This window comes from Oratosquilla oratoria, chromosome 5 (assembly GCF_046742065.1).
Source record: "Oratosquilla oratoria isolate Oo_2021 chromosome 5, ASM4674206v1, whole genome shotgun sequence".
Classification (NCBI taxonomy): Eukaryota; Metazoa; Arthropoda; class Malacostraca; order Stomatopoda; family Squillidae; genus Oratosquilla; species Oratosquilla oratoria.
Genome location: NC_134781.1, coordinates 81,971,249 through 81,983,092, shown reverse-complemented (window position 1 = coordinate 81,983,092; position 11,844 = coordinate 81,971,249). Strand labels below are relative to the sequence as shown.

The 11,844-nt window shown below is 42.2% G+C and overlaps 1 protein-coding gene across 2 annotated transcripts in view; it reads left to right on the top strand.

The window, feature by feature from the left end:
• The window catches only part of LOC143025613 (uncharacterized), a 15,005-nt gene extending 4,815 nt beyond the window's left edge, over positions 1 to 10,190 (top strand). The window contains exons 2-5 of one of the 2 annotated variants that reach the window (XM_076185557.1): positions 3,534 to 3,761; positions 5,099 to 5,343; positions 6,342 to 6,475; positions 6,790 to 10,190. In XM_076185557.1, the coding sequence (XP_076041672.1) occupies positions 3,656 to 3,761; positions 5,099 to 5,343; positions 6,342 to 6,475; positions 6,790 to 6,934 (630 nt within the window). In that variant the 5' untranslated portion in view covers positions 3,534 to 3,655 and the 3' untranslated portion in view covers positions 6,935 to 10,190. The remainder of the gene's footprint in view (positions 1 to 3,533; positions 3,762 to 5,098; positions 5,344 to 6,341; positions 6,476 to 6,789) is intronic. The other variant, XM_076185556.1, reaches the window with a different exon arrangement.
• The last annotated feature ends 1,654 nt before the right edge of the window (positions 10,191 to 11,844 follow it).

Below are 11,844 nucleotides of genomic sequence, written 5' to 3'. Positions count from 1 at the left end.
CCCAATTCTGATCCCACCTTTAACCCGTATACTAACCTCATTCCTGGGCCAAATCCTGTCCCAAACCCTTAATTCCCCCTGTGGCGATGCTACTGTGGTGAAGAGAAAGGGATTTTGGTGAGTTCGTCTCTTTTACTGTAAGGTACGAGTGAACTTATTTTACATGCTTAATGTTAATAAAGGTTTATTGTATAAATATGTACAGCTTTACATACATTGACATACAATGCGGGCAACAGCCCGCCAGTGGGGGAGTTGTTGTGCCCTAGTGGGTGGAAGGTGAGGGCCTAGGGAGGTCAGCGAGGGGGGGGGGGCGCCGCCCTGAGCACCCCAAGCATTACGTCCATGGGCGTGTGGCGGACAAGGAGGGCAGCTCTCGTTGCCCGACTGCTGAGGAGGCTGCCTTCTGCAGGGTGGGCGGGGGTCTGCGGCGCTGGTCGGAGGGCCTCCGTGGCCGGGCAGGACAGTAGGTAGTGCAGCAGCGGGTGGCGGCTGTGCCTACCGCAGTGATCGCACTGTTGCCCTTGGAAGCCGTCATACAGCTCCTCCCTGGTGCAGTAGCCCAGCCTAACTCTTTGCAACAGTACGCCGTCCGCCCTGGGCTGTTGATGGAAGGCGCTCAACGTCTGATAGTCGGTGGTGGCGGCGTACCAAGCAGCTAGTCTTTTTACTCCTTCTAATTACCGGTGAGTCTGGTGGGCGCGTTGGGCTGCGGCACGCCTGGCTCATGCCCTCACGTACGACAGACTATGTGGTACGTGCCTGGTCACGTGGGGAGCGCCAGCGGCTCTTTTTGCAGCAACGTCGGCGGACTCATTGCCTCGCACGCCCACGTGGCTGGGCATCCAGTGCAGCTTTACCCGACGTCCCTGTGCGGCGAGGCTCTGCAGGCTGCCCAGGATGGCGGTGACGAGTCCCACGTTGTCGCTGGGGCACGGCTGCTGGAGGACCTGCCACGCCGTTCTGGAGTCTGTAAGTAGGACCACAGTAGCCTCCTGGCGGTTCTGGGCGTGCTCCAGGGCCAGGTGGATGGCCACAAGCTCTGTCTGTAGGGTGGAACAGTAATCCGGCGTCCTCTCGAGCAGTTCGGTCCCAACGGTGATGGCAGCGGCGCCCGTCCTGCTACTCTCGGGGTCGACTGAGCCGTCGGTGTAGTATATGGCACCGCCCGGCTCAGACACCTGCGCCACCGCCATGAGGGTGTGATGCCGCAGCTCCTCGGTGGTGCAGAGCGCCTTGCTGGCCGGTAGCCGGGTGGTGGAGAACTCTGCTGTGGCGGGAGTCGATATATATACCGCGAGGGTAGTCACCCGCTGTGCGTAATTACATAATTGCACTGGTTTAGGATCAGGTCGGGGTCAAGCAGGGTCGCACTGTCAGAGAAGCGTCAGGTCGTGGGCGACATCATGCGATTTCCATGCCACGTGATCATCGTGGTGTGTGCACCCCGCTCAGCGTCCGCAAATCATGTCGCCCGCGAGCAGCCCTCTGCAGGTTCCCGCAAAGGAAAGACGTTATTTTTCGACGCTTATAAATTTTCAAAGTCGGCTGGCGGGCCAACGGTCGCCGACCCTTCTTGCGCATTTTTTTTCTATAACCAAGCGAGTTCAATCAGTTTAGAATATATATATATATATATATACACACATACTGAATGGTTCCCAGTGATCAATTAATATCTTTTTCAACCACATATCACTTTTAATTCCATACCATCGCAAACGAGACTGAGATTCGCTCGAAGGAGGTATCCGTTGGAAATTGAAACGTGGACGAGCTGAGGATTCGAACCCAGCTAACCCGTAACAAAGTTACATTGACGTAACCCAATACGTCAATGTAACTTTGTTACGTGTTAGCTGGGTTCGAATCCTCGGCTCGTCCACGTTTCAATTTCCAACGGATACCTCCTTCGAGCGAATCTCAGTCTCGTTTGCGATGGTATGGAATTAAAAGTGATATGTGGTTGAAATATATATATATATATATATATATATATATATATATATATACACACACATATATATTCATGAATTGAGATGTCGAGGTTCAGTGAGACACCTTTATGTGTTTGATTCACCATGGTCCAGGATCGCGTGCTTCATTTGTGGTCGACAGCTATTACCCTCCCGGATGAGAGCTCATAACTCGTATTACCCAGTCTGCGGTAATGTTATAATCACACACACATACGAGCGTTTGCGCGCGCACAAAAACATCGTTTTTCTCAAGGAGGACAGTAACGGTTTGTATCATTAAAATCTCTCCCACCGGGAGCGCGGCGCTAACTTGGAACGTCATCCATTGAGCCCGCGCTTGTGTGTGTGATTTACCATGGTCTTGGATCATGTGTTGGACTTGTGATCGACAGCTATTACCCTCCCGCATGAGAGCTCATAGCTCGTTTATGACCCGATGGTAATGCTGTGACATTACACACACACAAATACTTGCTCACACTATTCAAGATTTTAAGAAAAAACTTGATGTTGAGAGATACAAAGTCGGGTCACCACGAGCATAAATCCCTTCCCGTATAATACAACTAGGTAAATATAAAATTGGAGTGCCGGCTCGCAGTGCTGCGATGCTGATTTTATCAGCCTTGGGTTGGACTCGAACTCGGATCGCTGAATTAGGGGTCAAGAACGGTACCACTGCACCATATGTGTATGGGTGTGCGATTCACCATGGTCCTAGATCACGTGTTGGACTTGTGATCGACAGTTAATACCTCCCGGATAGGGGCTCAGAGCTCGTGTGACCGATCAGTGTGTAATACTGTGACCTTACATGCATACACCCGCAACTCCCCGCCCACGAGAGTTGGAGTAACACCCCGCAGCGAAGCTATACTGAAATTATTTCAGCTCTGGGCGGGATTCGAACCCAGACCGCCGTAGTAGCAGGCGAGAACTTTAACCACAGCGCCACGAGGTGTGTGTGTGTGTGGATTGAAACACCGAACAGTCCCTTAGGGAGATCGGTCGCTGATCCTGGAGTCCTGCACCAATTTAATGATCAAATGAGGGAGAAAATTGATCTTTAATGATGCGACAGATAATGAGGTCAATAACCTCTCCAGCTCTTTAATCGTTGTGTAGGATAAAGACAATAGAGCAAACATGTACATATAATAATAATGATGATAAATGTAATAATACTAAAGATAATGATAATATAATGATCATGATAATTATTGCCTCAAGCTTCACTAAGAAAAGAACCTGCAATCCCATAGTATCTAGTAATAGCCATCAATCCCTCCCAAAGATTTCCCTGGAAAGGTACTTATGGTCCGTGCTGTGTATTTAATCAGTGTTTTGTGGGTGTTTGTCTGTTTCTGTGTCACCAGCTGCCAGCTGGAAGTAGTAGGAGAGGAGCAGTCACCAGTTATCTATCAGCTCTCCATGTGTGAAAAGGTGTACAGTTGAGATACTAAGTGTCAGTCACCCAAAGCTACACCTTGTGATAGATGTGAGTGGGGTTGACATATTTTAAAAAATGTTAGTTATCGTTTTTTTTATCTGCAGGTGAAGGGAGCCGAAAGGAAGAAGGAAACGACCACAGAAAAGGAGCTGCTTTACACAAGACACGGGTCAGAGTCTCGGACCAAGAGGACTAATTTCAAATCCAGCCACAAGCGACATCAGAGATGGCTCCTTGGCAGACACTACGACAATTATGGCTTACTAGTCCTATCATCCTTGCAACGATGTTCCTGCTCTTCCTCTCCCTGTTCCACACACCAGTAGGTGCAGGTATGTAGTATTTAAGTATGACCTACCCATTTACCTTGTTTAGTGTGACCTTTGGATTCCTCATCATAGAAATGATCTCTCAGCCCAATAAACAGTGTTAATAGTAACTAAGAACAAATATATACATTCGAAATATAAATGCTAAAAGTGAGCAGGACACTGGGATGGATGGAATAATTAATTATATGTTCTTGAGTAGTCGAGTATTAGGCTGGTTGAAGCAAAATGTGGGGGAGAGAGAGTTGATTTTATTTAGCAATCAATTTGGGCTTGCTCTAAGGGCGAGAAAAGGGGGAGGGGACAAGACAGCGAGGGAGGTGACAACTGTGAGTTTCAAGTTGTGTCCCAACTTGGTCTGCTTGCGGGGGAGGAGGGAGGAGGTGAGAAAGCAAGGAGCAACGAGCCAGGCTCACTGTGTGATGCTCCGAGACGTTTGTCCAGCCTTTATATACATGAGAAGGTCATGACCCATGCTCCTAATTGATGTGTGGGAAGTCGGAGGCAAAACGTTCTTACACCTCTGACTCACGAAGACAGAGGGTATGCATTGTTCCATGAATTCAGTGTTTGTCATCACGTGCCTCATGTGGCTGGCCGAGGTGCAGGTTAGTCATTGCTGGCTGATGCTGGTACTGCACTTGGGTTCCTCAAGGAGGCTTTGTCTCACCCTTGGGCCTCAAGGAAGCTTTGGATCGAGTCATGCGGTTAACTTCTTCAACCTGGTAACAAACATAATTTTTTTTTTTTTTTCTTTTTCTTTTATGTTACTACAGACTTTTTCATTCAACTGAAAGTTGGCCTTGGGATGGGTTTCAGGTTTTAGAACAATGCCAACTGAGAATAGGCCCAATGACCACACAAAAGACATTAAAAACCTCATATCACTTTGCCCTTCTCTAACCATACTCATACAACACAATATCTCTTCCACAAGTGACTCGTAGGCCAGTCCAGTGGATATTTCTGGTTATCTAAGAGCCATGAGTCTCCTGCTAGAGTCCTAGAACAAGATTGACTGATTGATGATTGTCTTTGAAATGAGGAAGCTTGAATGGTCACACATATGACTGTCCTTCACTTTCTTCTTTTTCTTCCTCTTCTTCTTCTTAAGCTTGAATGGTCACACATATGACTGTCCTTCACTTTCTTCTTTTTCTTCTTTTCTTTTTTTTTCTTTTCTTTTCTTTCTTTCTCCTCCACCTCCTCTTCTTCATAGGGTGTTATTACCATTTTCTAAGTGTATGAGGTTCTCACTAAATGAAATTACATAGTGGTGGGCATAATAAAACATGAATTTCCTGATGCAGAGAAAGTTGAATTTTTCTTTTGTTTTCCAGAGGAATGGAAACAGGACCTGACCCAAGAATTCAGCATTGGTGTCACAACTACTGGTTACTCAAGGGCTGTCCTTGATTGTGAGGAGAAGCATATGGCCTTTGTCATCACACTCACAGACAATTTTGAAGGCGTCCTCTACACCCGTGGGAGCTTCCACTCTAAGAAGGGCCCCTGCTATCTTAATGTCAAGTCCGGAAAAGAGTTTGCCCTTAAATTTGGATATGATGAATGTCAAACCAAATATGTGAGTGACTTCTTTCACCAAATTGTATTCATCTGAATGAATCACTTGGCATCAACACAACTGAGTTTTTGAAGGTTTTCACATGAAGATTTTGTTCAGATTTGGGAAAATATCCCTGGTTCTATAAAGGGTTCAAATTGCCTGGCTTTACCTTCTTCAACATAGTAATGTCCTATATGTTCTTTTGCAAATGTTAGACATTTTTTATAGCTGACAGACAGACTCCCAGCCTGGCTGAGATCTTGATCAATTGAGACTCCATCACAACCAGGGCCAGTATTTAGATAAATAAAATCTGCAATTTCCTACAACAAAAGATAAGAGTACAATTATTGTTCCAAAGGCATTAAACATCTTCAGGGGTGTGCTCTGCCCATTAAGGGGTTCAACTAGCCCATATTGTGGCAGCCCCATTCAAAAATTCTCTTGTGATATGGAACTGTACATATGTTTATACACTTAACAGAAATGTACATATAAGTAATGCACAGTTGTAACAGATGTATATGGCAATGTAGACCACAGAATGTTTAGGTAAGAGGTAAGTTATATCTGTCGATATTGGGACCTACTTAGTATAGTGACATAAATAAATTTCTGTTCAGCTGAGCAGTGAACCTGTAACATCTAAACCCCAAATTTACTCCTAAATAAATTCAATCTTCTTATGAATTAGATCAGATGATCTGCTGGTCTGCTGTCCAAGGCCCCGACAAGTGGAGAGGGGGGAGGGGCAATGCCCCGGGGCAGCATGTTTTGGGGGGGGTGGCACTTTTAGTGAAAAGAAGGTAAAGCAAATTCCCCCTAATGTACTTTTAATGTATGATTTATTTATCGTGAGTTGTGTATAAATGATGTGTATAAATATTTTGTGGATGAATGTTACATGTGAATCGTGCTAGTGACCAGATGTGGAAGGTGGTGGTGTGTGTGTGGGGGGCGGCACTTACCCATGTTGGGGCCCTGCTGCTGTCTCATTGTATTCTGTTGTGTCACAGGACTCGGACACAGGTGCTCACGTCAACACTGTAGTGGTTCAGCATGACGACGACCTCATCTTCCCAGGTGACCTAGCCTTTACACTCCAGTGCTTCATGACCAAAGAGGTCAAGGTCAACGCTACTTTGGCTGGGTATGTGGTACTTGTCCAACAAGTCTTACTCCTTCTTCCACCCTTCCTCAGTAATCCTTTCCCAACACATATACTTCTTCAGCAGTGGTCTGTAACCTAGTGGATGGGGGCCATGTTTGGGCATATGGAAATTGTGAATGATATAGTATACATATATATATATATATATATATATATATATATATATATATATATATATATATATATATATAATATATATATATATATATATATATATATATATATATATGTTTTTTGTTTTGTTTTTCTTCTTTCTTTCTTCTTTTTTTTTATCATTTTTTTGTTCTCTACAGTGTCAAATCCAGAATTGTGCTAGCAGATCCAGACCCAGGTTCAAAAGTCTCCACCAAGGACCAGCTATCAGCCTCCTCACAGTCCCCCTTTGTCACCCTCACACCAAGCAAGGTCTCGGCACCTGTACTCAAGGAGGAGCTGTGATCAAAGCTCTTTCTCAAGGTTTTAGACCAAGTTGTACATAGATAGTCTTGTGAAGTGTATATCATGTCTTTAAAGGTGCTTTTCACAAGCATGTGAACTGAACCAATAATGTCTATTGAAACGTAGGCTGTAAAATCACATGCTAAAGTTCTTCAATGATTCCATGCCTATACTATCACAATAATGTCTATTGAAACATAGGCTGTAAAATTCCATGCCAATACTATCACAATAATGTCTATTGAAATGTAGGCTGTAAAATCACATGCTAAAGTTCTTCAATGATTCCCTGCCAATACTATCACAATAATGTCTATTGAAACATAGGCTGTAAAATCACATGCTAAAGTTCTTCAATGATTCCCTGCCAATACTATCACAAACCTACATGATTATTTTGAAACATGTGATGGATTCATGAAATATAAGGTATGATAGTAATGGAAGTCAGTTTCTCCTATCAGTGTTTATGAACTTGATAATACTGACAGTTTTATGGCATCTTTGGAAGTGATTTTATATCATTTGGGGATATGTGAGTTGACATGCTTGCTTGATGACAAACCAAGAATAGAAGCTTGAAATGATGATTGCTATCATTGGAAAAAAAACCAGCAGTTTTGAAAAATTAACAATATACACCAGCTGGAGGTTTCAAGTTAATGATCCCATTATTTGTGTTCAGTTAACAAAAATTTACCAAGATCTCAAATGTTTGGGAATTTCTTGATATACATAATTAACCTATTATTATTTCATTATACTAAGAAGTATGCAAACTGGCCATAATATCTAAAAAATACTTGGCTTTCCCACCAGTTAGTGGTTATACTGAATAATAGTGAAGGTTGTGTGAGAATCTTTTGCCTTTTCTATCTATATATATCAAAAAACTTCTCCCATATAATGGAGGTAGCCAACCATGGCATGCACTCACCTCCACCAATTCCACTCTCTTCTCCCACCAATTTGTTTCCCTTTTATCTTGGTTCCTTTTGGGTAAAGGCTCATGCAAATCACTTATACTATTTCTAGTTAATGTTTCTCCCCATCTTCCTTTTTCTGCATGAGGGGACGGAGAGGGGGGGTCGCCAGCAGCCTTCCTGTAGATGTACTGTGTTTTACTACATTGCTTCTGACCCAGGGTAGTGAGCAGGATACAGAGATGACCTGTCATCCTTGATGAGTTAAGATGAGAGGAAGGAAAGGGTGGCAAATGGGAGTGAAATGTTTGGGAGTTGGAACTTGCCTTTTGACTTGGCTACCCCCCTTGTAAAGGGGAAAAAGCCCATAGTATATAGATAGTTTCTGATTTATATTTACCAACCATTTTTAGAGGAAGGAGTCAGTGTTCATTTCCATATCAACTAAACCCCACCATAATTATTTCATCTGAAGAAAGGGTGCAAATCACCTTGATCATAAATGGGTTTATTTTATATTTTATCACTAACAATTCACTAGGGCTTCTATCCTTGAGGACAATACCATGCTCATGAGAGAGTGAATCTTAAATCATCCCATAGTTCCTACCACCTCCCTTGATCTCTATTTCATCAATCCTACAACTTTTCAATTTTGCATTTCTGTTTGGGGGTACTATTTGCAGTATGAAAGAACATATTTCTTAGGATTGGAGACAATTCTACGCTCATAAAGGAGTGCTAATAATGTCATATGGTATTTAATACTTGGTGCTAAATCTTCATTATTCAGTTAAATTCTTAAATCATTGGTCATTATGTCTTCCATCAAATCCTAAGAGTATCAATACTTACTTTGTTTAGTGCCAAGTTTTCATCTTGATAGCAATAATTATTTCTGGACAGGTGCTTTATATTTAATGCAAAGAATTATGTATTTAAGTGAATGGCAGATTATTTAAGAACATGTAAGTAATTGTAATAGCCTTGCAGTGTGAACCTGTCATTTGCTTTTATCTTTTCATGATTTGGGGAATTACCAGTACCCAGGGTGTTCTGTTCTGTAAACTAGGTTGGGGATTAAATGGTTCTTGGATTAGTTCTCTTGCTTGGGCATTACTTACTCGGTTTAAATGGTTCCTACTTGTTCGCTATCCCAAGACTCTTCCTTGAAGTAAGCTTGAGTGGAAAATCACCTCAAAGTGGCCAATATAGCTCCCACCCTGGATTTGGTTTGGACATTCTCTTGGTGAAAACACAGAATAGTGTTATGCACAATGTAACCACAGACATTTTCCAAGGACCAAAAGAAAGCATTTAATGATGTTTGCTACAATAGAAAGATTAATTGAGATAAGAATGACTTCTTTACCATGAGAGAATTTCTGAAACCAAATAAAACTGCATAGCTGGAGCCAAAACACGTGAATAGCTTAGAAGGTGATATAGCCCAAGCTTAATCAATACATGAATTCAAATCTGAATATGATAATTGCAAATCAAGGTTATAGAATAAGTAGGAACTGTACATGAATTTGAAGCTAGGTATGATGAATTGGAAAGGAGACAGGATCAAATGAGCTTTGCTTTTTTTCTGTATACTACAATTAGGTAAATACAATGTATTGAGGTAAAGTTAAATCATGAAATAAACTGAATTGATTATGTATTTTGTATCTTGTCTGAGAATTTACCAACCTTTTGTTCAAGTTGAGAGAGAAGAAACTAAGAGTGGCTGATTGCCCCCTAGAAGCCTTTCCTTAATAATTGACTAAATGATGGACAAATTAAATCTGCTCTGACTTTACAAGACCTGAGGAGAGGTGCTGGTGTAGCTCTTATGTCTAGATCAGCATTTCTCAACCAGGGTTCCCCAGAACCCTAAGGTTCCGCAAAAGGTCCCTAAGGGTTCCGTGAGAACAAGTGAGATAAGCTAATGCACTTTTGATTTTTTATCTAATTCTATATACGTAATATAATTAAACACACATGACATATTCTTGGTTATTGTAATAATGTAATATAGACATCATCCTATCTAACCTATTATTACAATGAAAATAAAATGAGAAAGATATGGTATATGTGTTTCTTTTTTGCATGGGTTCCTTGAGACATGCAATTTATTTTTAAGGTTATGCAAGGGTAAAAAGGTTGAGAAATGCTGATCTAGATAAATGCATTCAAGGTCTGATTTTATGTGATTAATTGATCGACTGTCGCTGTAGTGGAAGCATGTGTGAGACACATCTTAATTTTTCAAATTGTGCATACTGGTATACATTTTCTAGATGATATAATGATCATCTCTTGACCAAGCTTGAGAAACCTATTTAAATCTTTGAAAAAATGAAATTGTAATGATAATGGCAATTTCTATGACCCTATATTCAATAGTCAGACTAAAAGCTGACAACTAATATCATATGCCAATAACCCAGATAAAATAGTCAATAGCTTGATTATTTGTCATTGTGTATGATTTTTATCATCATCTGTGTTAGAATAGTAAATGTAGGAAGCAAGTGGTTTGAGGTAAATGTGGGACTGCACCTATCTACTGTTAAATTAGAAATAGAGAAAGCGAGTGGTTTGAGGTAAAAGTGGGATTGTGTCAGGGATGTGTCATGTTGCCATGGCTGTTCAATATGTAAATAGATGGGGTGCTCCAGAAAGTAAATGCAAGGGTAATCAACAGGGAATTGGAAATGGTTAAAGAAAATGGAGAAAAGTGGAAGGTAAGCCTGTTGTTGTTTGCTGACAACATTGCACTTGTGGCAGGATCAGAGGGGGGATTAAGGAAGTTAGTGACAGTTTGGAATGATATGTGATAAGAGAAAGTTGAAGGTAAAAGTAAGGTGTTGAGATGTACAAGGAAAGAGGATGGCAGCAATTTGAAAGCAAGTCTTAAAGGAGAGAGATTGGAGGAAGTGGATAACTTTAGGTATTTGGGGTCACGTGTTGCAGGAAAGGGAGGAATGGCAGTGGAGGTAGATTGTAAATTGAGAGAAACAAGTAAGTGCCTGGGGGAATTAAAAAGTGTAATGAGAAATAGACATTTGGGAATGGATGCTAAGAGGAGATTGTATGGAGGGGTGATTGTGCCGACAGTACTCCATAGGGAAGAAACATGGAAGATAAGAGAGGAAGGGTTTATATGTGTTTGAGATGAAATGTCTGAGAAGTATGGTAGGAGTTACAAGGTTGGATAGAGTGAGAAACAAGGAGGTGAGGAGGAGAGCAAGGGTGGAAAAGGAGATGGCAGATAGGGTTGATGAAAGAGTATTGGGATGGTTTGGACACATGGAAAGAATGAGTGAAGAAAGATTAGTAAAAGATGTGTGGAAGGCAGAGGTGGATGGAGTGAACATAAGGGGGTGACCAAGGATGAGATAGATGGATGAGGTGAAAAGGAGGAATTGAACAAAAGGGGAATGTCTGTTGAGGAAGGAAGGAAGAAGGCAGAGGATAGGGGTGAGTGGAGAATGGTTGTATATAGATGATACTGTGATGCATGGAAAGGAGTGGGTGGGGGATAGGGGGAGCTAGGGAGTGGTTATATGTGAATGATATTTTGATACAGCCCAAAGGGATTTCTCCCCATCCTCAATATTTCTGCATGAAGGGATGGAGAGGAGGGTTCGTGATTAAATGAAGCATCTTTGCTGATGTGCTGTATCTTGCTATATTGATTCTGACCTAAGAAAATGGGCGATATATAGGGATGACCCGTCATCCAGGAGGAGGAACCAAGATGAGAGGATTTGTTGTTGTTGTTGTCGTTCCCTAGACTGTCTGTCCGAGCAGTCCCGTCTCCCCAAGGAAGGCCACAGCCGAAACTGGGTTTTCCCACAAATCCTTTATTGAGTGTATGTTGTGTTGTTTGCGTGCATGATTGTGTATAATGCAGTCTTCCATTATGTGTTGTATGGTATGGGGTGAAGTGTTACATCCTGGGCAGCTGTTCACAACACGGTCGTCCAGCCT